The following is a 23,267-nucleotide window of genomic DNA, read 5'->3' as shown; positions in this document are numbered from 1 at the left end:
CATGAAACCAACAGACGGATAACATAAAGCAGAGAAGTAGAAGAATCTAGATCATTGGTGACATTATGGTTCACTTCAAGATATTTTGAGTTGGGTTTTCTGTTTCCTGCAAATCAAAGTTGCCTATCCAAATGAAAGCTCAGTAAATGTCAAAGAAATAGAGCAAATGATGATGAGTGGGGACACTCAAGACAGCCTTACTTCCCCAACCTGGGGACACAGTGATCCCACCATCCAGCCCCCAGTCACTGATTCACCTGGTAAGCCATTGGTTATGTCTACTGAGGACTCCCCATAGAAGACCCTAAAGGCTTGGGTGTGAGGCACACTGTGGAAGTAGGGCATCTTTATATACTTTTTAAAAATTAGGAAGAGTAGGAATCAGGGCTATTGGCAAGTAAAAAGGTATTTGCAGCTGATGTGTGCACATTGTTGTGGTTCATACATTTCTAGATCTTGATTAGACTTTCATGTATCCACAAAATGAGAATCTGGGCCTCATGAAGTCGATGAAGTCAAGCACCCATTTTTACTTTATTTTCACTTTAATGCTAGCTGCTTCATAAACTGTTCTCACTGAGCCCAGACATACTGCAGGACCCATCAGCTTAAAAAATTGTGTTATACTGTTGGCATGGATCACTGCTGAGTGAGCAGACGAAGCTAGCTGAATCTGGAAGTAGCTGCGATGCTGTAAGAATCACAAGTCTTTACCCACATCTGCCTCCTGCTAGCAATGCTTTCTGCCTGCGCTATGGGGTTTGTGAAGGACAAAACACTTTCCTAGCCCCTGTCAAAAGGATCACATACCGAAGTTACAGAAGTTGTCACGAAGCCAGTCAATCTGAATGTCCATTCCCTTAAATTCAAATCTAGGTTATTTTACGGTCTTTACAATGCTAGAATTACTTTTCTCTAAAACTTGGCAGATTGGTGTTTTTGTTTTTAATCCTTGAGCTTTGTAAGTTTTCTTTCGTGTGCCTACTTGCCCATAACTTATTCTTCTGGTCTGATGACTGCTTTTTAATGAGTTCAGCCTGTACCTTCTTGGACAAATCAGGAGTGTGAGGAGCGTGTTAATTACCTATCAGATCTAGCCTGGCTTTTGAAGTTCAGAGCTTTGGAATGCTACAGAAGTGTAAATATAATCACGGCTTTTGCATTTGGTAATTATATCTCAGCTGAAACCTCAGGGAGCTTCTCACCTCGGAATTTTGCTACTGCTGACCCCTGAATGGTTCTGCCATTAATGGTCAGTCTCTGGGGACCCATACCCAAAGGAAATAGCTTCCTGTTTTGTTCTGAGTGGCCCTTCTTCCTTGCAACCTTCCTCACTGTTGACCAAACATCCTATTTCAGGATGGAGAAAATGAACCTTCTTCCCCTTCCCCTCATAGAGTGAGGAGGAATGAGGCAAGAGTGAGAAAGTTCTTCTGGGGGTAAATTGCCTTCTTATGACCATATCTACTTTGTACCAAATTATACCAAATATTTCTGGGCCTTCAAATCAAATACCTACCTACTCCTGCAAGAAGTCTGCGTGCTCACCTAAACTGATCCTTCTCAGCCTCAATCTAGAAACACCCTCTTTTTATAACACTTCCCAAGTATGTCCTGGTGCTGGCCCTGGGCCAGACTCTGGGGTCCCATAGATGAACAAAAGAACTCACAGTCTGGGTCAAGGAGAGACCTCCTGAATAGATCCTTTAGGTCCATAAACTTACAAAGAACCTGGAGACTGAATGGGAGGTCAGGGAGGTAAATCAGGGAAGCCTTTGGACTTTGTACACCAGGAGGTGGTTCCCAGGTGAAGTGGGGGAAAGGCATTGCAGGCAGATGGCCATCCCTGACAAGTAGGCATGTCAGCCCTGCTCTGTTACACCGTTCAACACTGTGACTGATCACCCCATTGTCCTAGTGATATTTTAAGTGTTCTATGGTGAGTCAGTTCTTCCTGTCTCAGAAAAGGTGTTCTCCCAACCGCCTACTTTCATAAAACAGTGTGGACCCTTAATATATGAGGAGTAAAAGAATCAATGGATAGATGAGTAAGTGTAACCAGACCATGTTACTCAGACTCCAAGAGAAGTCTGGCAACATCCCAGGAGCCGATGCTCCAGGCCACCAGGCACTATCCTCTGCCGAATGGCTAGGATTTGGGGGTAAAAGAGAATGTGAGATGGGGTCAGCGGCTAGCAATTCTGAATTTGCCCCTAAAGCCTGAAAGAACAGTCATCGGAATGCGTCGGTCGTAAAGATTCCTCATCCCTATGCCAAAAAGAAAAAAAAAGTCCATAAAAAACTCAAAAAATCGCTAAGCTGAAAGGTGTGTCTTCTGCCCACGGCTACAGGGCAGGTGTTTTCAGAGCCAACTAAGGCAGTCCAGAGTCTCCTTTTGCTCCCGGCAGTGCCCCTAACGAATGAGTCAGGGGTCTAGGGTCACCACTCGGGACGGAATGAACTAAGCTAGCGCTGTGAGAACGAGGAACGGCACATGGATGGAGCTGCCTAAGGATCTAAGGTAAGCTGGCCTCCGCAGCGCAGTGCCGAACAAGTGGGACGGCCTCAGAGCTGGGGCTCCTCCCACAGGGGGCGGGGCCCTGCCGGGGGAGAGGGGGCGGTGGAGTCCGAGCTCCTACAGGAGGAGCGGGGCCGGTCACGTGAGAGAGGCACGGCGGCGCAGGCGCCAAGGAGCGCAGGCGCGGGGGCCACCCCTCGGACCCCTGGGGCGGGGGAGGGCCTGGCCCCTTAGCCTCCAGGCGCTCGGCCCCGGAGCAGGCGGGCGGGGGCAAGCGGTGCTAGCAGCACGCGCGCACGTGACGTCCGCGGGGGTGGGTTCCGCCGCGGCGCAGGTGAGGAAACTGAGGCAGGGCCGGGTGAGCGAGGCCCGGTCCGCGGCGCGCGGGTGGCCCCTCCGGCGGCTTTAGAGCCGGCTGGAAGCTCCCTCCGAGTCGGCGGGGTGCGGCAGCACCTGCCAGGCCCCAGGCAGCCCTCCCCACCGCCGCGGCGGACGGCGTCGTCCCAGCCCGGCGCGCCGCGGTCTGCGGGAGAACCCGGCGTTGGAGGTCCGAAGACCAGGGGCGGCGCCGATCTATCTGACTGGCGGAGAACCACCCCCCGTTCCCCTTCCCCTTCTCCTTCCCAGTCCCCGGGCTTTGAGTGAGGCGGATGACACCGGCCTGCCTGAATTGTTGGGACAGAGAACTGAGAAAAGGACTCTGTCCCGGCGCGCCCTTTCCGCCGGGCCGAGCCTGGGGCGGGCCCGGGAGCTGCCCGGGGGTAGAGGGCGGCACAGCCGCTGGTGAACCCACAGAGGTTGAGGGACCTGGCTCCCCGGCTCTGCACTCGCATAGGCTCTGTGCTTCCATAGGGCCGCGTGTTTTATGGGGCCACGGTTTCCTCGGAATCTCAGGCACCTGCTCCCTCCTTCCCCTCAACGTTACACACGCCTGACAACTGGAAAGAGTCCAAGTGTATATTTAAATCCCTGTGCTGAAGTCTGGGAGCGAGAAGACAAACAAGGCACCGATCTGACCAGTCGGGCTCGAGGTTGTTGCATGGGTGGGGAGGTGAAGGAGAGGGAGAAAAAATGGTTAAGGCCCGGCCTGACAAGGGCTCTGGGGAGGGAGCACACCCAGGGAGTCCAGAAGCTGGACTGGGGTTCAGATTCAGCTGACTCTCGGCCTTTTTTCCTTCCAGACCATGCTGTTTCTGCAGCTCAATTACTTAGACTTCAAGTTAGTGTTTGTTTTTTTTTTATTTCAATGTATTTTCCTTTGAATTTGGTAGATGATTAAAAAAAAAAAAAGAATCACTTAGAATTTATTTTAAAAAGCATTGTCCAAGAAACTGCTTGGATGTTCCTATTCTGGCCCCGCCCTGTAGCCCAAGAACTGGGATTCAGAATGCAAACCCCGACTCCTTGGAACATACCCAGTCATCAGAAACCCTCCATTTTGTGTACGAACTACATTTTAGGGGCAATTATTGACTAATCTAGAAATGAGTAAGCATTATACCTCATATTTATGTCACTCTTTGTAAGGTAGCTTACAAAGCACCATCTGTACATTTTTTAAAAAGATTTACTTATTTTTTTGAAGGGGGAGGGGCAGAGGGAGAGAAGGTCCAAGCAGACTCTGCCGGGAACCCCACACAGGGCTATCCCACGACCCTGAGATGAGGGCCTGAGCTGAAACCAAGGGTTGGTGGCTTAACTGTCTGCACCACCCACGTGCCCTACGCCATCTGTACATTTAATCTTTTGATTGTTACAACTCTGTAGAAGGTAATTCTGGAATCATTCACATTGTTTTGTTGCAAAAATAGTGCCTTGTCCAGGTTCTACGACCTGTAGGAATTTGATGTAGATTTTAGTTATTCTTGGTGTGGCTCTTCCCACATCCCCCTCCTTTAAAAGGGCATGCCATTGGTTGAGATCTAATGCATTGTTCCCTAGGGGTACAGAAGACATTTCTGATGATTGTCATATCAGCTTGTGTCACTTAATTGGTTCTCAGAAAATTTGATGAGGACTAGAATTCTGGGGCTTGAAACCCCAGGCTCTGTCCGTATCTCAGAAATAAGGCAGCTCTCCTGCCAGCCAAATGCTTGCCTCTGTGAAATGTTGAGCTGAGAGACTCCCAAGTCTCCCTCTCCTGAGGCTTGTGTGGCAACAACTGTCTAGAGGCTGGGGGAACCAGCCTCACCTCTGAGCTCAGTGGCCTTTGGCACAGGGAGGTTTCAACTGAACAGTGCCCTTTGCCTTCCCTGGTGCTGTTAGGGTGGAAGGCGGTGGTGACAGGCACTGCGTGGAGGATGCATTGTAGAGTGGACAGCTAGGCCAGAGGGGCCTGAGACCAGCCAGGGTTCCCTCCAGACCCAGAGTCATACCCACGAGGCAGGCCTGTAGTAACGCAGTGGGGGTGGTACAGCTGGAGAACTTGTTCAGTGTTTTATGTTCTTCAAATGACCTGCCCTCAAAGAATGAGTGAATCTGAGTCCCGTAAAGTAGGGAAGGATCATGCCTTAAAATTATGCAGTACTCAAAAAATAAAAGTATTCTGCAGTATTTTATTGTGTTGTATGTTGCTCTTATATATTCTTATATATATCCAGACAACCCCTCAAAGTTCCCTTCTTTTTGGGAAGGAGATAAGGAAAAGGTGACCTCTCAAAGAGTGGAAACCCAGGATTTTTATCCCAAAGCCCAGGGTCTTTGTAGTATCGCCCTTGCCCTCCCATCCACACCCATATAACCTGACAGAGCTGGTGTTCTGAGCCCAGTCAGGAGGCAGGTGCAAGCAAGGGGCAGAATGGCCGTGTATGCGGTGGGGGTGGGGATGGGGGCTCTGTAGCTTCAATCCCAGATCAGAGGATTTGTCTTTGTCTCCGAGTTTCCCAGTAGCTTGATTATGTCCTCTTGTTCTGCTTTCAGCATCTGTTCAGAACTTCCTACCTCTGCCATCTGAGAGGACGGCTGGGCCAGAGCTGGGCAGACGGTCACCCTAAGGCGCAGAACAGGAAGTTGGAGACTGAGGCAAGTAGGTGAGAGCTCACAGCTAGGTTAACTGGCTAGGTCTGTTGTCCTTGATGACAAGGGTGGGAACGTATCCCCTACTGCTCATGGGCCCTCGGGTGCCCATGCCCTGGCATTTTTAAGCCTGTCCTTTTATCATCCAGGATTGACAGGACCTTGTTACTGTGGGCAGGAGAGGTGCAGAATGGCCTCCCAGCTGAGAATGGGCAATGTGACCCTTAGAAAAACATTTGCTTTTGCGTTGTAAGCTGCTTGCAAAGCTCTGGGCCTGGGAAAGACTGGTACCCTCTCTAGCCACAGATTTCCCAGGCCCTGTTCAGGAGCAGTTTTGCTTTTAGCCTTCTTCAGGCTTGTGAGAAGACTTCAGGAACCACCCCCCACCCCTGGCCTTCCTGAACCCTGATCCCCCACCCCCACCATTCCAGCTTCTGCAGGAATGTCCAGTGCAGGATAAATAGCCATGGGTTGGGGGTTGGGAGACCCAGACCTGAGTCCCAGCACAGCCGCTGACCAGCCCTACCCCGATGTGACCTTGGACTAGCTAGCCCCTTCTCTGGGCCTTGGTTTCCTCATTTACTCAGTGAAGGAGGGGCTGACCAGAGCTCTGAGGGAAGGAGAGGGAACAGGAGAGCAAAGAAGGAAGATGAAACGTGCCTTCCAGCCTCCTTCACTGACGGCTGGAGGCAAGGAGGCCCATGTGCATTCTTCATTTCCTTTGCCTTCCTCAGCACCCCTCTCTTCCTTTCGGCCTGTCTCAAGCCAGCTCATTCTGGGGAGGGAGGCTTCCCTGGGTGGGGCTGGGCTGGGCAGGTGTACCCTCTGTGTAGAGACTACGATGTTGTCTCTACTTGTTTCAGGCATGAATTATCCCACCCAGTGCTGATACTTTGTTTTATGAAGACTTTATCAGTTCCTGCCCAGAGGCAGCTCCTTGAACAGGCAGGAATTGGGCCTGGGGAAACCGGGAATGAGCGTGTGCACATCCCGCAGGAGAGCGCTGGCCGCGGGTGCCCCCATGACTTTCTGGACCTCGGAACCCTGCACTTGCGGCCAGGCGGTACTTTACAGTCTGTGGATGTCAGAAATGGGACAGCCTGAGATTTGCTAGTTCCTTCCTCTGTCGGTACAGAATGTCTTCATAGCTTATGTCAGATTGCCTTGCCGTTGAGCAGTGGAGCTAGGACCCAACCCAAGGTCACCTAAACCCCAGGCTTGAGTGTTTGATTCAAGGTCAAGCCAGCCCTGTCCAAAATAACTCTCTGGTACTGAGCTGAAATTGGGTGCCTCCAAATTAGTTTCAACATGGAGTTTAAATTATATTCAGGTAATTTCGTTGGACATTGATGGCCTATTGATGAGCAGGATTTGTGTTAAGTGCTGGGGAAGGAGGAATGAATAAGACAGCAGCCGCTCTACCATAGTGTGCACACAGACACGCCAGTAACTGAAATACACGGTCCGTTTGCTTGTGCGGTGGCAAAGGTATGTGTACGTTTCCACACACCTGCACGCTCTCTATCATCAGAGGTGTGGGAACAGTTGATAGTTGGGGCTTTCAGGAAGACACACTTGGGAGACAGAGGGTTATTTGTCCGGGCCTTTATGTCGTTTACATGGCGGGGTGGGGCATCCCGGGCAAAGGAAACAACACAGCAACAGTCTGGAGGCCTAACAAGACATGTTACGGTCCTTGCGTGTGGCGTGGCCGGAATGGCGGCCTGCAGCTCCTCTGGGATGGGCCCTGTCGGCCATGCTGAGGACTTTGGAGAGCCCAGGAGCAGGCAAGGATGCGGGCAGGTTGGGGTGTTCTCCCGTTACTCTGGCTGCAGCCTGGAGAGAAAGCTGGAGAGGACCTGGCTCTGGCCAAGCCTGTTCTGGACGGCGCCGTGAGGCTGAGGTTAGAACAGGGGGCAAACACGTTTCACAGGATGGACCGAACCTCCTGACTGATTAGAGGCGGGCAACAGGGGAGAAGGAGTGGGCTGCGACTCTCAGCTTCTGGCTCGAGCAGTCGGCCAGATGCCTGTGTTGGCTGGGGAACTCCAGAAGAAACACTGATGCTAAGTGGAGGTCAGTGTTGGACATGGTGCCACAGAGATGACCTCCCGAACCTCTAGGTGCAAACTTTGAGTCAGGAACAGCAATCGGAACCTGGACGTCAATACCAAGGGGTGGAGTGAAGGGCTGGAAGTAGGTGAGGTCGCCCAGGAAGGGGTGGGGTGAGAGGAGCCACTTAAGTGGAAGAACCAGAAGGGAAGGCAAAGGGGGTAAAAACAGATAGCAAGTAAGGGGCCTCAGTGGTGCTCGCTGACTTCTTGGGTGTGGGGTGATGAATGGGGCAAGGAGCAGGCTGCAGAAGGAGCCATAGAGAAAGGGACATCTCTCTTTGATCTCAGTGTGACACGTGGGTGGTGTTAAGGCCTTTGCTTCATTCGTCAGCACCGCATAGCAGGGAAGGTCTGTTGGCGCTTGATAAATGTTACAATCTGCATGACTGCAAATGACTCAAACTTTGTTCAGCTATTTGAAGGGCTGGGGGCCTTGGCAGCTCTCCATTTTGATGTTTTCTGGAGATTGAGTATTAACAGCTGAAGGAGCCCCAGGGTTTCTGGGTGGCCTGGTCCTGCCCATCGTGTGAGAGAGTGAGCTTGGGGCCATAGGCGGGACTCCAGAGCCCCGCCTCCAGCCCTCCCCTGCAGCCTGATTCCCGCCTGCTCCTGCTGGGTCGGCCTCTTTGTCAGCAGAAGCGGGAGTGTGGCCGCTGTGAATGGTGAGTGCCCTGCTCCCAGGTTTGAACTACGGAGGAGGTTGGGGATCAGGGACGGGGTGGGGAGTGGCTTGTGGCGCTCTGGGCTTCAGGGAAGAAGAAACACTCTGGAATCTGAAATGGAGGGGGGAGGGTTCTGATGGGGACCCATGAATGTGCAGATTCCAAAGTGAGCTGCTTTTGACAGACCCGCATGATGGCACTGGGGTGCTTTAAGGAGCTTTTACATTCACCTTGTCCAGCCCCATGATTTTGGAGTGGAGGAAAATGAGGCTGGGAGAGGGGATGACCCCAGCTTCGCCTAGGGAGCCCAGCTGGGTCTTGTCCCCCACCCCACCAGCACGCTCTCTCCTCACCAGAGCTGCCACTCTGAGCGGCCACAGCTGTTGTCGGTCTGTGCTCTAAGCATGCTTCACCTTCTTCCGTGGGAGAGGATGAGACCCGATAAGTCACACAGCGAGAACCGAGGACTGTAGCTGTGCGAGGTGGGGGCGGACTTCTGTGAAAGACCTTGCTGTTACCTCTGAGAAACTGACCTTTTCCTTAACGGATGAGGATAGAAAGGGGAGGACAGAGAGAGGACATCGGTCATATGGTAAATTTCCTTTAATGGTTTGGCTGTATTTGATGACTGAAAAAACAAGTCAATCTTTTTTTAATGCTCCTTGAGACAAAGGGGGATCATACCCCTTGACCCCCAGAAACCTACAAATGAATGTGTGGGGAGGCTAGGTATGATGGTAGAAGGACTGCAGCTTTAGCCTAGTGATCTGGGTCCAGGTTATAGTACTGCTGCCTGTGGGCTCTGTGACACTGGAGAAGGTCCTGAACTTCTCCGAATTCAGTGTTGTCACTGTAAGAGTATTATCTGCATCAAAGACTGTTGGGTGAATGAAATTAGGCCCTGAGCGTCAAGTGACACTAAATAAATGCTGGTTTACTGGCTTCCCTGTCTCTCCTGTTAGCCTTAGAGGCCCCTGTGAAAATGCTTTGTTCTGTTGAGAGAGTAGGGTCCCCCTCCCCTCCCCCCCTTTGTCCTGGGAATAGCTGTGATCCAGGAGCCCGAGTCACTCTCACTATGCGGGAGTTGCTGTGATACATGCTCCAAGACGTGCCAGGATGGGAATGCTTTGTAGCTCAGGGAGGCTTGGCTGCGGGGCTGGACCTGCACATTCTCTAGGTGTTTTTAGGGGTGAATTTTCACCACTAACCCCAGCAGAAGAGCCAGCTGCTGGAGGCCCCCTGGCGTCTGTTCACGGAGAGGCCTGACTCATCTCTAGAGCTAATACTGCTCTCCCATCTTAGTGCTGCTGGGCCTGAGAGCAAGGTCCACGCTTCTCAAAGGGGTGATTCTCTGCTCACACTTTCTGGGTCACAGCTTGAGGTGGGCGTGGGGTGGTACACAACACCCGTATCTTGTATTCTGGCTCTTGAACTTGAGATAGGGGGGTGGGGGGCCTTTGGGACATAGAAGTTTGCATTCTCCCAGTGCCTTGAGCCCTGACATCCGCCCCCAGCCAGGCTTTCCCAGGCTTATTCGGCCCAGGCAGGGCCTAGCCCTTCCACTCTGCCCTCTGAGTCCCACGCCAGCCCCACAGCCACTTCCTTCTGGGTGCTTCTGTGGCTTCCCAGATCAGATGGAGCTGGCTCTCATCCCCCTAGCTTCATGTTCATACCTGGCCCAAGATGCCTCCCCTTTCCACTCAAATTTCTGTTATCTGTGTGCTAGGCCTGTGTGTCCTTGAGGATGGGGTTTCACTTAGTTGTATGTCCTCCCAAGTCGCCATTTATTGAACAGGCCAGTGCTGAATAAATGATTGGAAATAAATGTTGAGTCTGATTGAGTCCTGTTCCCCTTGCAGTCGTGAGTAAACAGGCTAACTGGCCGTTGGTGTGAAGATGGAGCCTGTCGGTCTCTAAGAGCGGCCGTGTTGTGTTAGGAGAGTGTGGAGCTGAGTGTAAGGCTCTCTGGGCTTCCTGCAATGCGTCCAGGTGTTCAAGGAGTTGAAGCGAGTCCTTTTGTAGGGTAGACGTAAGCTGGTTTTTGTGTGCTGCCGCAGAAATGTTATCAGACCTGTAATCAGAGACCACGCCATATTCTCCTGAATCATACACACATGTCAGAAATCCAGGGGTGTTTGGGGTATGTGTCGAGGTGCAGAAATTGTTCCAGGCTCTGGGGAATCTTCTGTTTATAGCACACAGGTGAGAGCTGTGGTTGTTCTGTGAATGCCCTTAATTGTTCTGTGAATTATAATTGAGTAATGTGTAACTTTGCCTCATAAAGGAACTGGAAGCCGGCCTGTGGGCTGGAAGGTTCTTTCCTTCTTGGCCCAAGAACTTGGGTTCTCCATGAGTCATCATCCTCATCATTCAGATCTATTGAATTCACTTGCGTGCACAATTTTGGAGAGCTCACTGTGTGCCAAGCAGGCACCGTGCTGGGCATGGCAATTCAGAGATGAACTGAGGGACAGAGTCAAAGGGAACAGAGTCAAAGGTAGATAGGTCCACATCTTGCGTGGAGCACACGGGAAGTGTCATGTGTACGAAGCGTCTCTTGGGAGTGGGAGTGACGGTAGGCAGAGCAGCCGGGAAGCCTTCTTGAGGAGGTATCCAAATCGCGAAGAACAGAACAGATGGGGTAGCACATTCCAGGAAGCAGCATGGAGATGGGTTCACCGCGAGCCCGGCTGCCCCCCACAGTGAGCTGAGAGAAGGGAAGCTGGAGGGCGCAGCTCTCCCAGGCCAGGCTGCCCGCGTCACTGGACTTTATTCTGAGGCTTATGGCTAACCGAGCACAAAATCCTGGGTTCTGCTCTGAGGCAATGCTTCTCAAACTTCCGTGTGCATGTGAACTGCCTGCCTGGTCTGATTCAAATGCAGCTGATGATTCCAGTAGTCCTGAGATAAGGCTTGAGATCTTCACTTCGGTGTGATGCCTGTGCTGCCAGGCCAGGAGGCCGCAGTGAGAAGTGGAGCTGTAAGAAACTCCTCTCTCCCAGCTCCAGGCCCTCCCGTCAGAGGTGCCCCAGCAGCACCCCTCCCCCACCACACACACACCTGGCCTCCCCTTCCTTTCCCCCTTCCCTACTAGCAGATGCCAGATTCCTCTTTCTGCAGTGCTCTTTTCATTTGGTCATTCCTCCTTCCCACCCCCCTGTCTGGAAGACCCCTTTTCTTAAATCTAAACTTTTCACGCTGGCCTAACACAAGCCTGGCCTACGCTTTCTTCCCAAAGTCCTTACCACCACATTACTCCCAACCCCACCTTACGGCTGTGGGTCCCTCAAAGCCCATCCTCTGGCAGTGGCATGTGGCTTTCTGGGTTTTTGCTTAATCGTTTGGAGAAATCCCCTCTCCAGCCAAGTGCTGGAGGGGAGACAGAAGTCTTCGGTTAGGTGGGCCACACACATATGCCCTGGGTCTATATCTGGTGATCTCTGCACAGAGTCATGCTGGTTCTTAGGGAGGGAGGCCCCCCAGTATAAGACCGTAGGATGGCCAGAGGGCCATGAGAACAGAAGTATTTTAAGTAGTTGTCAGGAGAAGGAAGGCTGGGTGGGGTACCTGCTGCAGTCCCAGGGACCTAACTGGAGGAAGCCTTAGGGAGGCCCCCAGGAATGAGCTGGGAACAAGGCTGGATTCTGCAGGACCTGCGTGGGGCTCCATTGCCATTGCAGAGCCCCGTGACCCACGCAGACCTCTTTTGCCAGCCCCTCTGAGGCAGACACACACCCAGCACCGTGCTCTTTTTTTACATAATGCGTGCTCTCTCAATCCACTCCCTTCATTCCGCAGACACCTGTGCGGTGCGAGTCGAGCAGGGCAGAACGTCGGATTAGACGCTGGTGTTTACCACTGGCCACCTCTGTTCGACTGTGCCGTTCAGTAGCTGCTAGATCTTGAGGAGATGTTTACTCTCTCATCGACTCCGGTTTTCTGTATTGCTTCTTTTTTGATTTTGGTTTTATTTTCACTCGGAGCCTGTTTTGTTGGTATAATGAATGAAATATAAAGCTGTTCTCAGTTGAGAGAAAGTACTGAGATTGCCTGCCCACCGTGGGTGAGGCCCTGCTGGGCGCTGCATGAATGCTATGGTCTCTGTTCCTGAGGGATTCACAGACTGAAGAGGAAGAAGGAGAAGGTAACAAAACAGTGCGATTGGTGTTCTGAGTATTTTTTGATCAAAGAAGAGAAGGCTGCCCCACCCGAGGGAGGTGATAGCAGAGACCCCCAGACTATGAAGGAAAAGCAGCCGCTGACAGGGAGGGGAAGGGGTAGGAGGCTGCCTCCAGGGGGCCCAGCATGGACACACCACAGAGCTGGGAGGCCGCGGCTTTGGGCACGGGAGAAGAATGACAAGAGAGGCATCTCAGAGGGCTGTCACTTCTCTGTTCTCGCTCCTGACCCATGAGTGAGCTCCCTGGGGCGGGAACCTCCGCGTGTCTGTTATTTCCCCAAGCTCTTGTGGCAGCAGGTGCTCAGCGGCCCTCGTCCGGTCCTGTCCTCCACTCCCGTCTCTGACGCCGCTGCTACTCTGACGCCGCTGCTCCCCTCCCCTGCCTCTGGCCTCCTGGTTGGCTGCCCAGCCAGAGGCTTGCATGGAGACCAGATTCCAGCTGTCTCAAAGTGGGAGCAGTAACATCTTCTTCCTTCCTCTCAATCTCCAGAAATGTCTTTCCTCCAGGATCCGAGTTTCTTCACCATGGGGATGTGGTCCATTGGTGCGGGGGCCCTGGGGGCAGCTGCCTTGGCCCTGCTCCTGGCCAACACAGACGTGTTTCTGTCCAAGTCCCAGAAAGCGACGCTGGAGTATCTGGAGGACATAGACCTGAAAACCCTGGAGAAGGGTAAGCAGTGACCCCACCGGCCTCAGTACTTTTCCAAGGTGCTGGGATGCAGACTTATTCATTTTTTTCCTTATAAAAGGGCTGTCTCTCTCTCTTTTTCTTAATTGAAAAGCCACTATAACAACATTAGGAAAAATATAATAACACTTTTTAAATTACTGATAAGCCCATTACCCTGACACAGCACTCACTATTATTTTTGCATGTGCCTTTCCATGTGTACATAGTATGTAGTTGTGATCTTATTGGACACCATGTTTTACATTTTAGCTTCTTCTTGTCAAAAGCATTTTTCACTTTCTGCTCTTGTCTCCTGGGCCTTTACAGAAAAGAGCTCCTGGGTCAAATGCATTTGAGAACCACTGTGTACCCATTCCATGTTCCCGGTGCACAACACAGGCACTTGCTTATCGAAATGCAGCGTCTGGGTGGTTACCAGTACAGCCATGGGCAGCCCTCACCTGGGGTGCCGCACACACAGGGCGGGGGGTGGGGAGCTCAGGGTCACACTTGTAGAGTGGACCTACCTGTCTCCCTCTTCTTGGGGAGCCCACCTGGAGCGCCTGGGGACTGCTGAGAGCCACAGATCTGCATGTGCTCCTCGGCTGCCTCACTGTGTGCTCTCGGCCTGCGCGGCTCAGTGGGGTCTCAGTGATGCCAGTGGTGTGGGTGCAGTTGGCACGAGCTTGGTGAAGTTTGGGGCTCGCTGACTGGGTGGTCTCCAGGATGGCCCCTCAAAGGGAGGCCATGCTCACAGGTTCTGTAAGTGAGGAAGCTTGTCGGGGGCAGGCAGGCACTGTGACTACAGACTTAGGCATAGGTCTTCATGGAGGACTAGGAAGTCCTGTGGAGAGACCCCTGTTTGGCTGTGTTCAGCCCGGGGTTTTCCCATCTTTCGATTACAGACCCCAGCCTGCTCCTTTTTCTCCGTATAACATGCCACAGGGGCGCGGATTCCTCTGAGAAATGCTAAGACAGTGAGAGTTGCTACTTGCTGAGCCCTTGCTAACTGTGTTCCCAGACACTGCGGCGGGCACTTTTCTACCGATCTTTAGATGCCCCCGTAGCCGCAGTGGAGCTGCTGGGTGCTTATACTTATGAGCGAGGAGACCGAGGTCTGGGGAGGAGCCGGCGTGTGCCCGAGGCCACCCTACTAGCTGCAGGCCCTGTCGGACCACGGCCGGCTTGAGCCGCAGAACCGTACTGCCTTGAGCCATTTCCTGGCTGGGCATCTTCTGCCCTCTCCTGTGAATAATTGTGCGGTTAACATATTTAGGTTAAATTTTTTTTTTCTGTAGGGGGGCACCTAGGGTGGCTTAGTCGGCTAAGCATTTGACTCTTGATCTCAGCTCAGGTCTTGATTTCAGGGTTGTGAGTTCAAGCCCTTGTTGGGCTCCATGCTGGCCGTGGAGCCTACTTAAAAAAAAAAAAAATCAGTTTGGGACACCTGGCTGGCTCAGTTGGTGGAGGGTGTGACTCTTGATCTTGGGGTTGTGAGTTCAAGCCCTGTGCTGGGTGTAGAGATTACTTAAAAATAAAATTTTTAAAAAGCTTTTTTTCATAAAAATTTCTGTTGACTTATTCTCATTGAATACATTTTTCTTTTAAATTAGAGGTTTTGTTTTGTTTTGATCAAAGTGCAAGATCTCTTTCAGGTTTTGGCCATGTATCTGCCCTAAAGAATCATTACAGTGTCCACTGGTACCAGCACAGGAATTTGCCATTTTTCCAGAAATGTTCCAGTTTGGGATGTTCAATTTTGCCAATAGATTTTGAGGGGGGGGGCCCTTTTGGGTAAACAGCGGGGTCTTTACACTATATTGATTTCCCTCTGAAGGATGATTAGTTCCTGTCTGTGTTTCCTGTTTGCTGTTTCCAAGTCGTCTGCTAGGCTAGTGCCGTTTATGGACTGCCTCCACGGTTGGGGCCGGGCTGGGCTGGGAGGAGAGAATACTAATTTGTCTTTTCTCCCCAGAACCAAGGACTTTCAAAGCAAAGGAGCTCTGGGAAAAGAATGGAGCTGTGATTATGGCTGTGCGCAGGCCCGGCTGTTTCCTCTGCCGAGAGGTGAGTACATCAAGGATCTGTTCAGAGAAAAGGAGTCCAGCAAGCGGGGCCAACGTGTTTGCAGCTAGGACCAAGGGCCTGTAGGCCCACTCTGACCTTCAATCAGCACTGTTATTTGCTCTAGGTATTTCTTTTGATTTTTTCCCTGTGTGTATTCATTTAACAACTCACCATATCCTGGGGTTAGCAAACATACTTGACTCTCATTTGGCGCTCACAGGCCCTTGCGCTCTCAGGGACTGTCTGTGTCCAGGGCCATCTTCCCGATTTAATCAGGGGTGGCGACCAGGTTGAATTCCGTATTCCTGGTGCACGACACAGGCACCTGCTTATCAAAATGCAGCGTCTGGGTGGTTACCGGTAGAGCCACGGGCAGCCCTCACCTGGGGTGCCGCACACACAGGGTGGGGGGTGGGGAGCACAAGGTCATACTTGTGGAGTGGACCTACCTGTCTCCTGTCTCCCTCTTCTTGGGGAGCCCACCTGGAGTGCCTGGGGGACTGCTGAGAGCCACAGATCTGCATGTGCTCCTCGGCTGCCTCACTGTGTGCTCTCGGCCTGCGCGGCTCAGTGGGGTCTCAGTGATGCCAGTGGTGTGGGTGCAGTTGGCACGAGCTTGGTGAAGTTTGGGGCTCGCTGACCGGGTGGTCTCCCAGGTTGGCCCCTCAAAGGGAGGCCATGCTCACCTGTTCCGTAAGTGAGAAAGCTTCAAGGGAGAGCAGGGTCCAGCCTTGTCACTTTACAGATAGGTGAAGAGGGCTTCGGTGACCTGTCCTGGTCACACAGTCAGTGGCAGAAGACCTAGATTCTGAGATCTGCCTTGCCTGAGGGAGAACTGGGAACGAGATAGCACTGCTTCTCACATGGTGGCGTGGGCCCTGTCCACATGGTCGTCCTTCGTCCTCTCATTGTCCTTCCTGAGCCCGGGGCATTCCTTTCAGCCTTGAGCTCTCTCTCCTTATGTGGCTGGGCCGACAGAGAATGTGCTCACATTCAGGGTACTTCAATGCCTGTTGTCTCCCCCACATATCCCTGGAAAATACAGTGGAAGAGGCAGAGGGACAGCGGTGGTGACAAAGTCACACTGCTGTGGGGAGGTGTAGTACTTTCCTGTTGCTGCTGTTACAAATTATCACAGACTGGGTGGCTTTCAACAACACGGATTTATGAGCTTGCACTTCTAGGGGTCAAAATTCTGAAATCGGTCTCATTGGGCTAAAATCAAGGTGTCAGCAGGGCTGCATTCCTTCTGGAGGCTGCAGGAGGGGAGTGATTTCCTTCTTCGCTGCTAGCGGCCGTCTGCCTTCCTTGGCTCATGGCCCCTTGCTCCACTCTTACAGCCAGTGTGGGCGGGTCCAGTCTTTCTCACAGTGCGTCACCATGTCACGGGAAGGACCCCTGGGATTGGGGCCACCCAGATGATGCAGGATTATCTCCTTTAAGGTCAGCGGGTTAGCAACCACCTGCTGCCTTGATTCCCCCTGGCCCTGTAGCAAAGCGTGTTCACAGCTTCCTGGGGTTAGCATGTGGATATCCCGAGAGGGTATTTCTACCTACCATGGGAAGCGAAGCCTAAAAACTCAGGGCTTTTGGTTCAACGTCTGTGATGCCTTCAGATATCAACATGGAAGCCTGTTGTGACCGGATTTCCCAAGGCCAGTTAAACCTGCAAGATCCCAAGAGCAGCTGCCTTCCCTAAATACACCCTGCTTGCCTGTGCCCTGCTCTCTGCTTGGCAGAGCATTTTGTGAAAAACGTGTGTTGGACGGCAGTCTGTGTTCTTTAGTGGCCCAGACCAGAGGTGTAGGACTGAGTTCCCACTTCATGGCTTTGGGCAGTACAGAGCCCAGGAAAAGGGAGGAAATCGTTTCATCTCACACATAGGTGGTCTGTGGCCGCAGCAGACCTGTAGTCCTCTGTGCTGTAGGGCCAAGTCGGCCGCTCCCTGAAGCTCTTGATGAGTGCATCGCAATGGATTCTGCTTCGTTAGCTGTCCTTTTTGTGTGTGTTCTAGAAAATAAACAAAAAATTAAATGTAGTTTCTACCATACAGCAACATATTTGTATTGGAGGCGGGTGGGCTGCTGTTTCTTTAATTCCGACACCAGAAGTGAAGAATTTGCTCTGAACAGCGAAGCTTTACCAAGACACGTGTAGTTTCCTTTCTTTATCCAGCATGTAGTTCGTGAGGGTGAAGGATGTCTGTATTTATCAGTTCAGCTGCATTCTCCCCACTCTACACCTTCACCTTCAAATCTTTCCACCCGGTATCTAGTACCTTCCATGTATCCAGCCATGTGTTGGGCATGGAGGGATACAAGAAATGGAAGACACGGCATTTCACACCTGGGAACTTAAGTGACCGTGCTCACCTTGGTGGTCACACACAGACCCGGTTCTGAAAAAGTCTCCAAGCAGAAAGATTGGATATGCACAGAGAATTGGGGCTTTACTCCAGGCTGGATGAGCCAGGGAGAACTTTCAAAACAGGGACCCCTTTCTGGAGGGTGGGATTTGAGCGGGAGAAAAAGGGAGGTTGTTTTGGGGTGGGGAGCCAACTGAGCAAGGGCGCTGGGGCAGCTATTTGCCTGGCCCCAATGGAGTTTGTCTCCTGGGGTGAGCTGGTTTGGTTGAGTGCAGGGGAGAGGCGATGAGGTGGGAGAGGGGCATCGTGGCTACACATGGAGGGCCGTGTTTGGGGGTAGTCTCGCAGTTACCTGATGCTCCCCAGGCCATGGTTAGGACATCCATAAGAGGCGCCTTGCCTCTCCTTCCCACCCTGGAGAGAACAAGAAGCCTGGACTGAGGAGGCCTCGGGCCCAGCGGAGCCAGGCTTCTGCTGGGCTACACAGGCCTTCATTGTTCCGGGCATCTCATTGCTTCTGTTCTGCACTCAGTGCCAGCCCCTCTCTGGGCCTGCAGGGCAGCAGGCAATTGGCCAGCTGCAGAACCACAGGAGTTTGTGCCCCTGACGTTCCCTGTCTCCTGCAGGAGGCTGCGGACCTGTCCTCCCTGAAGCCCAAGCTGGACGAGCTGGGAGTCCCCCTGTATGCGGTGGTGAAGGAACAAATCAGGACCGAAGTGCAGGACTTCCAGCCTTATTTCAAAGGAGAAATCTTCCTGGATGAAAAGGTGCATCTGTGAGCCCGTGGACACAGACTGGTGGGGGTTGTGCTCGGGTGTGGAGAGTTCGATGACCCAGGGTATGTCTGGCCTGGAGCTGGAGGCTGCCCTCCCTTTCGGCTGCCCTGAATTTTGGCTCCCCTCTGGGCAGAGCGTGATGGGACACTTGACAGGTGTCCTCTCACCCTTCCTGAACTGTGACCTGGGCACAGGAGCCTGGGAAATTGCTGAAGCCCCACTGGGTTCTCACACCATGCAGGCGGGGACCAGCACGAGCCCCTGGCCCTTACTTCACTGTAGCCATATTCCTTTCCCCTCTACTCTCACCTGTGCGGATGTCAGACTGTTAGCACCCTACTGGGCACAAGAGCCCTGTGTGTCTCTAGCAAGGGGCCAGAGGCAGAGTGGAAAGCTGCATATCTGTGTCCTAAGCGTGGGCCTGCCCTGAGGTCAGAAGCTGGCCTGGCAGGGTTCTCTTTCCCCGGGGCAGTTGAGAGTGCTCCTGAATGGGAGCTGTGTGGGGGTTAGGTTGGGGGGAGGACAGGAAGCAGGCTTTGGGTCTTTGAGAACGAATGCCCTGTTGGGAACCTTTCCTCCCGGGGGAAGGCAGGCATACAGGCTGCTCAAAGGGGCTCTGTCTTTCTTGTTCCTGCAGAAAAAGTTCTACGGTCCCCAAAGGCGGAAGATGATGTTTATGGGATTTGTCCGTCTGGGTGTTTGGTACAACTTCTTCCGGGCCCGGAATGGAGGCTTTTCTGGAAACCTGGAAGGCGAAGGCTTCATCCTTGGGGGAGTTTTTGTGGTGGGATCAGGAAAGCAGGTAAATTCCTCATGTTCACATATGGATCTGTGGGTGTGTGTGTCTGTGGGCACAAGGTCCCAATGTGGGGGGTGACCTTCCCTACTTGGAGTCTTGCAGCCTTCCTTCCAGAAAGCCAGGGAACGTGAGGAAGGGGAAGGTGGAGAATTGACCGTTTATCACGCATCTGCTCACAGGCCACCTCACACTCGAGTCTCCTCACTCATCACAGTAATGTCCTGAGATGGTTTGGGCATTCCGCAGGCCAGTGACTTGGAACTGAGAGGTGTGGGTGAGCGCACGCAAGAGCGCAGCTCGTCAGTGGCACTCCTGGGGCCTGCATCTGGGTCTCCTGATGTCAAGTTCTGTCTTCCGTGCTTGAACAAAAGCATTTCTATTCTGTCAAGAACTCCCCTGCAGTTTTCCCAGGTCATCAGGGATGGACAGTAGAGAAAAGGAAGAGGAGAGAAGGAAGAAAAACAGGCCTGATTAGGGGGAGTATCAAGGAGATATGGGGGGAGACAGCACGTTTCTGTGGGGTTTCTGTGGGGTGCCGCCCCAGAGAGGCAACAGACTTCTCTGCAGACAGGCTGCTCCGGGCCCTGCCTCTGAGGCTCCAGAGTGAGCACAGGGACCCTGTGGGCCCAGGAGGCAGGTGGGTGGCTGCTCCATGTCAGACTGCGGGCAGCCTCGAGCTGGGGGGGCTCCCCTGTGCTGGAACGCAGCGCCAGCAGACGCCAGGTGGACGCAGAGCAGGGGGAGGGTGAAGCGGATGCAGTTTCAAGGGCCCGACAGGAGGACGTCGAGACTGGTGGCCTGACCTCTAGTCCTGTCTCTGCCAACTTCGGGGATCGCATTAACGCTTGGCCACCTCTGTAAAAAGATGGTATTATTTGCCTTGGTGGACCTCACCGCTAATCTTAATAATTGCATACTTTTCTCAGTCTGGGAAGAATAAAAGCTAGTAGGAATAGAAATCTTTCAGTTTGAAGCTCTACCTCTAATCTCTTCCTTTGAAACCTTGGTAACTGCTGTCGCTTGTCTGTATTACACTCTAGCATGGATTGGTGTCTGATAGAATGCAAACCTATTTGCTTCCTTTCTGGCAAATACATCAAAATGTCGTAGTGATCATGGCTGCCCGCGAGTGCCTGCCTTGTTCCGAGTCCTCATGTACACCATCTCCTAGCGTCCTCACAACCAGTCTGGGATGTTAGGGAGTTTTAGTCCCATCTACATGTAAGGAAATGAATTATGAATGATATGAAGTAATTCTGCCAAGAGATAAACAGCTGCTGAGTGGTACAATGGAAATGGAAATCAGGAACGCAGGCACGCCCTGCTCCAGAGACCCCGCCCTTCCCCTGCCCAGAGCCGCTCCTCAGCGGTGGTTCCCAAAGACCCCTTCCAGATGCCCTTGCACTTGGGCAGGCCAGTTCCCGACAGGATCAACCACTCAGCCTCTCCTGGCTCAGGCGCCCTGGGGTTCCTTCCTTCTCCTGCCTCTGCCTTCCCTCAGCCTCCAGGGCAGGGCCTAGCTCACCTGGCAGCCTTCTCTTGCCTGCCAGTGACTCACCTGGTGCTCACAGGCTCCCCAAGCCGGGCTGGCACATTCCTAGTGTTTTTAGGTGTGTCATTGGTCTTTGTCCATGCTCCCTGGCGCACGGCCCTCTTCCTTTCTGGTGGAACGTGGACTGGGCTGGCTGAGCCTCCGGGTTTCTTGAGAGCAGAGTTTTTGCAGTCCCCCTGAGCCAGCTGCCACTCAGTGGGGATTTCCTTTGTAATAATAATCTTCAAAGCACGCTTACTTTAGGGCGCCTGGGTGGCTCGGTTGAGCATCTGCCTTCGGCTCAGGTCATGATCCCAGGGTCCTGGGATCCACGTCTGGCTCTGTGCTCAGCCAGGAGTCTGTTTCTCCCTCTCCCTCTGCTCCTCCCCCTGCTCATGTTCTCTCTCTGTCTCAAACAAATAAATAAAATCTTAAAAAAGAATTTTAAAAAAGCACAGTTTCTTTAAAGAAGTAATGTGTTTTCAACATAGAAGATTTGAGAAAGCAGCAGCAGGTGAGGAGGGCCATCCTGTGAGCTCAGCCACCGTGCACAACCCATTAGAACCACGCTGAGCCGAGAAGCCTTTTGTTTTGTTTTGTTTAGAAAATGATATCTTACTAGATATTCTTTTTTTCATTTAACAGCGTATCATGAACATCTCCTACGTCATCATATATTCTTTCTCAGTATCTTTCATGGCCGCATACTGCTTCGTTAGACATGGAGATAGTTTCCTCATCTGCTTCCCTGTAGTCACCTCCGTGTGGTGGGACGTTTTGGGTTTTTTAAAGTCTTTATAAATAATGGTATAGCAAATATATTTACAGATGTTTGTTTATTTATTTGTTGTGTTAAGATGAGTTCCCTGATGTCCTGGGGCAAAGACTCTTTCAGAGGATTCCTTGATACTGATCTCACACGCGCTATTTCATGTGTTTTACCGCTTTCCGATGCTTTGGCATATCCTCTGTCTTAGAGCATTTTGCTTCACAGTATCAGGAGTGGCCTCCGTTTTCTTAGGAAAACTAAGGTCAAGAGAGGGCGTGTCTCCCTTTTCCGATGGCGGGAGTCTGCCCTCGGAGCTCCACTTGCACACCCTGCAGCTCTTCTCGGGAAACTCGACCTGTGTCGGCTCTCTCTGCCTGGGGTGTTTTTTTACCTCCACCTGTAGGCATGCGGCCGCCTTCCTGCTTTACTGTCTGTGAAGCCTTGCCTGACCACCCCATCATATCGCCCCACACAGATGTCACTCCTGACTTCCCGCTCCCACGGTGCTGCGGGTCCGGCCCACCCGTTGTGACGTAACCTTCCCTGACCCCGCTTTGCCACCCAAACTGAACCCGTCAGGAGCGGAGCCAGGCCTGACCCGGATCTCTGGCCCCTGCTGCCCAAGCTGCCGCTCAGTGTCCCATGAATGAGTGACTCAGAGTGCGGACTGATGTTCCCTCTCGTTTCCTTTTAGGGCATTCTTCTCGAGCATCGGGAAAAAGAATTTGGAGACAAAGTGAACCCAGTTTCTGTTCTGGAAGCCGCTAGGAAGATCCAACCCCAGACTTCGGCCGCAGAGACAAAGTGATTGTGTGAAACTGCCCCGCTCAGGGATAACTGGGGGCACTCGCCGGTGTCCTGGGACGTGTTGTGTCTCCGCTCATGTCCCCAGAGAGTTAGAAGCCCACTCATGCCATATTGTCAGTAGAGATCATTAATGTATTTTAATACCATGCTCTCTTTAGGCCCAATAAGGCAAAATAGCCCCCAGACAAGACTGATAAGAATCTAAGAAACCAGTGAGGGTAATTTCAGCTAAAACCTGGAAAATATGAGGCTTAGCCTTGACTGCTGCACCCCCTTACAGCGTACGTGGTGTGAGTGCCGTTACTGGAAATGGCTTTCACTTTCATGTCTTCAAAAATCTAAGAAAAGTTGATGATTGACTTGAAGAGTCAGGATATGAAGGTTTGGGGCTTGTGTGTTCTCTATTAATGACCTATTAGTACAATGCTAAGGTAAAACGCAAAGGAATTGGCGGGTTCCAGATGGCTTACTAAAAGTAAATTATCAAATGAAATCTATTTTTTCATCGTCTTCCATTCTAACCTCAGAGGTTTGATTTTCTAGAAGAAGTGATCATCTCTGGCTCTAATAAAATTATCAGAAATTGCCTATAATACAAGTTTTTCTGATAAAACTAACAATAAAAATATTTACCATAATGATGGTTGAATTTAAATCATTGGTGCCGAAGACGTTGCGCGTGAAAAGTCAGTGTTCCCCACGCGTACGCGGTGGGGGTAGTGGTGGGGGAGAGCTCCTCTAGCGCTCGCGCTCTGAGAGATGTGCACCTTCATCCCGTCATTTGTGTGAGTGATTTTGCTGTCTGCCCTAGGGGAACGACGGGCATTTAAAATCGGAAGCTGCTTTCCTACCGGTAGTCTGTCAGCCTGATTTGAGGTGAATGAGGAGAAGGGACAGAGAAGATGAAATATAATTTAATTCATTAATTTGTTACATTTGAATTTTTAGCATATGTGTTAAGTATGAGATCAGCCAAAGCCCGAAGGGGGGGCAC

The 23,267-nt window shown here is 52.1% G+C and overlaps 1 protein-coding gene across 7 annotated transcripts; it reads left to right on the top strand.

The window, feature by feature from the left end:
- The first annotated feature begins 2,714 nt into the window (after nt 1-2,714).
- On the top strand, nt 2,715-22,911 carry PRXL2A (peroxiredoxin like 2A). 7 transcript variants are annotated; one of them, XM_040624442.1, is made up of 7 exons: nt 2,715-2,852; nt 5,438-5,539; nt 12,997-13,159; nt 15,135-15,226; nt 18,218-18,358; nt 19,005-19,169; nt 22,161-22,911. In XM_040624442.1, the coding sequence occupies exons 3-7, from the start codon at nt 13,015-13,017 to the stop codon at nt 22,272-22,274; spliced, it is 657 nt and encodes a 218-aa protein (XP_040480376.1). In that variant the 5' UTR covers nt 2,715-2,852; nt 5,438-5,539; nt 12,997-13,014; the 3' UTR covers nt 22,275-22,911. The 7 variants fall into 7 exon arrangements, with proteins under 7 accessions (XP_040480376.1, XP_040480375.1, XP_040480374.1 ...); XM_040624441.1 differs by having other exon boundaries at nt 5,438-5,547; XM_040624440.1 differs by having other exon boundaries at nt 2,716-2,852; nt 12,980-13,159.
- Nucleotides 22,912-23,267: the final 356 nt, after the last annotated feature.

The sequence above is a fragment of the Ursus maritimus genome, unplaced genomic scaffold, assembly GCF_017311325.1.
Source record: "Ursus maritimus isolate PB19 unplaced genomic scaffold, ASM1731132v1 scaffold_7, whole genome shotgun sequence".
NCBI lineage: Eukaryota > Metazoa > Chordata > Mammalia > Carnivora > Ursidae > Ursus > Ursus maritimus.
This window is presented reverse-complemented; position numbering and strand designations above follow the sequence as displayed.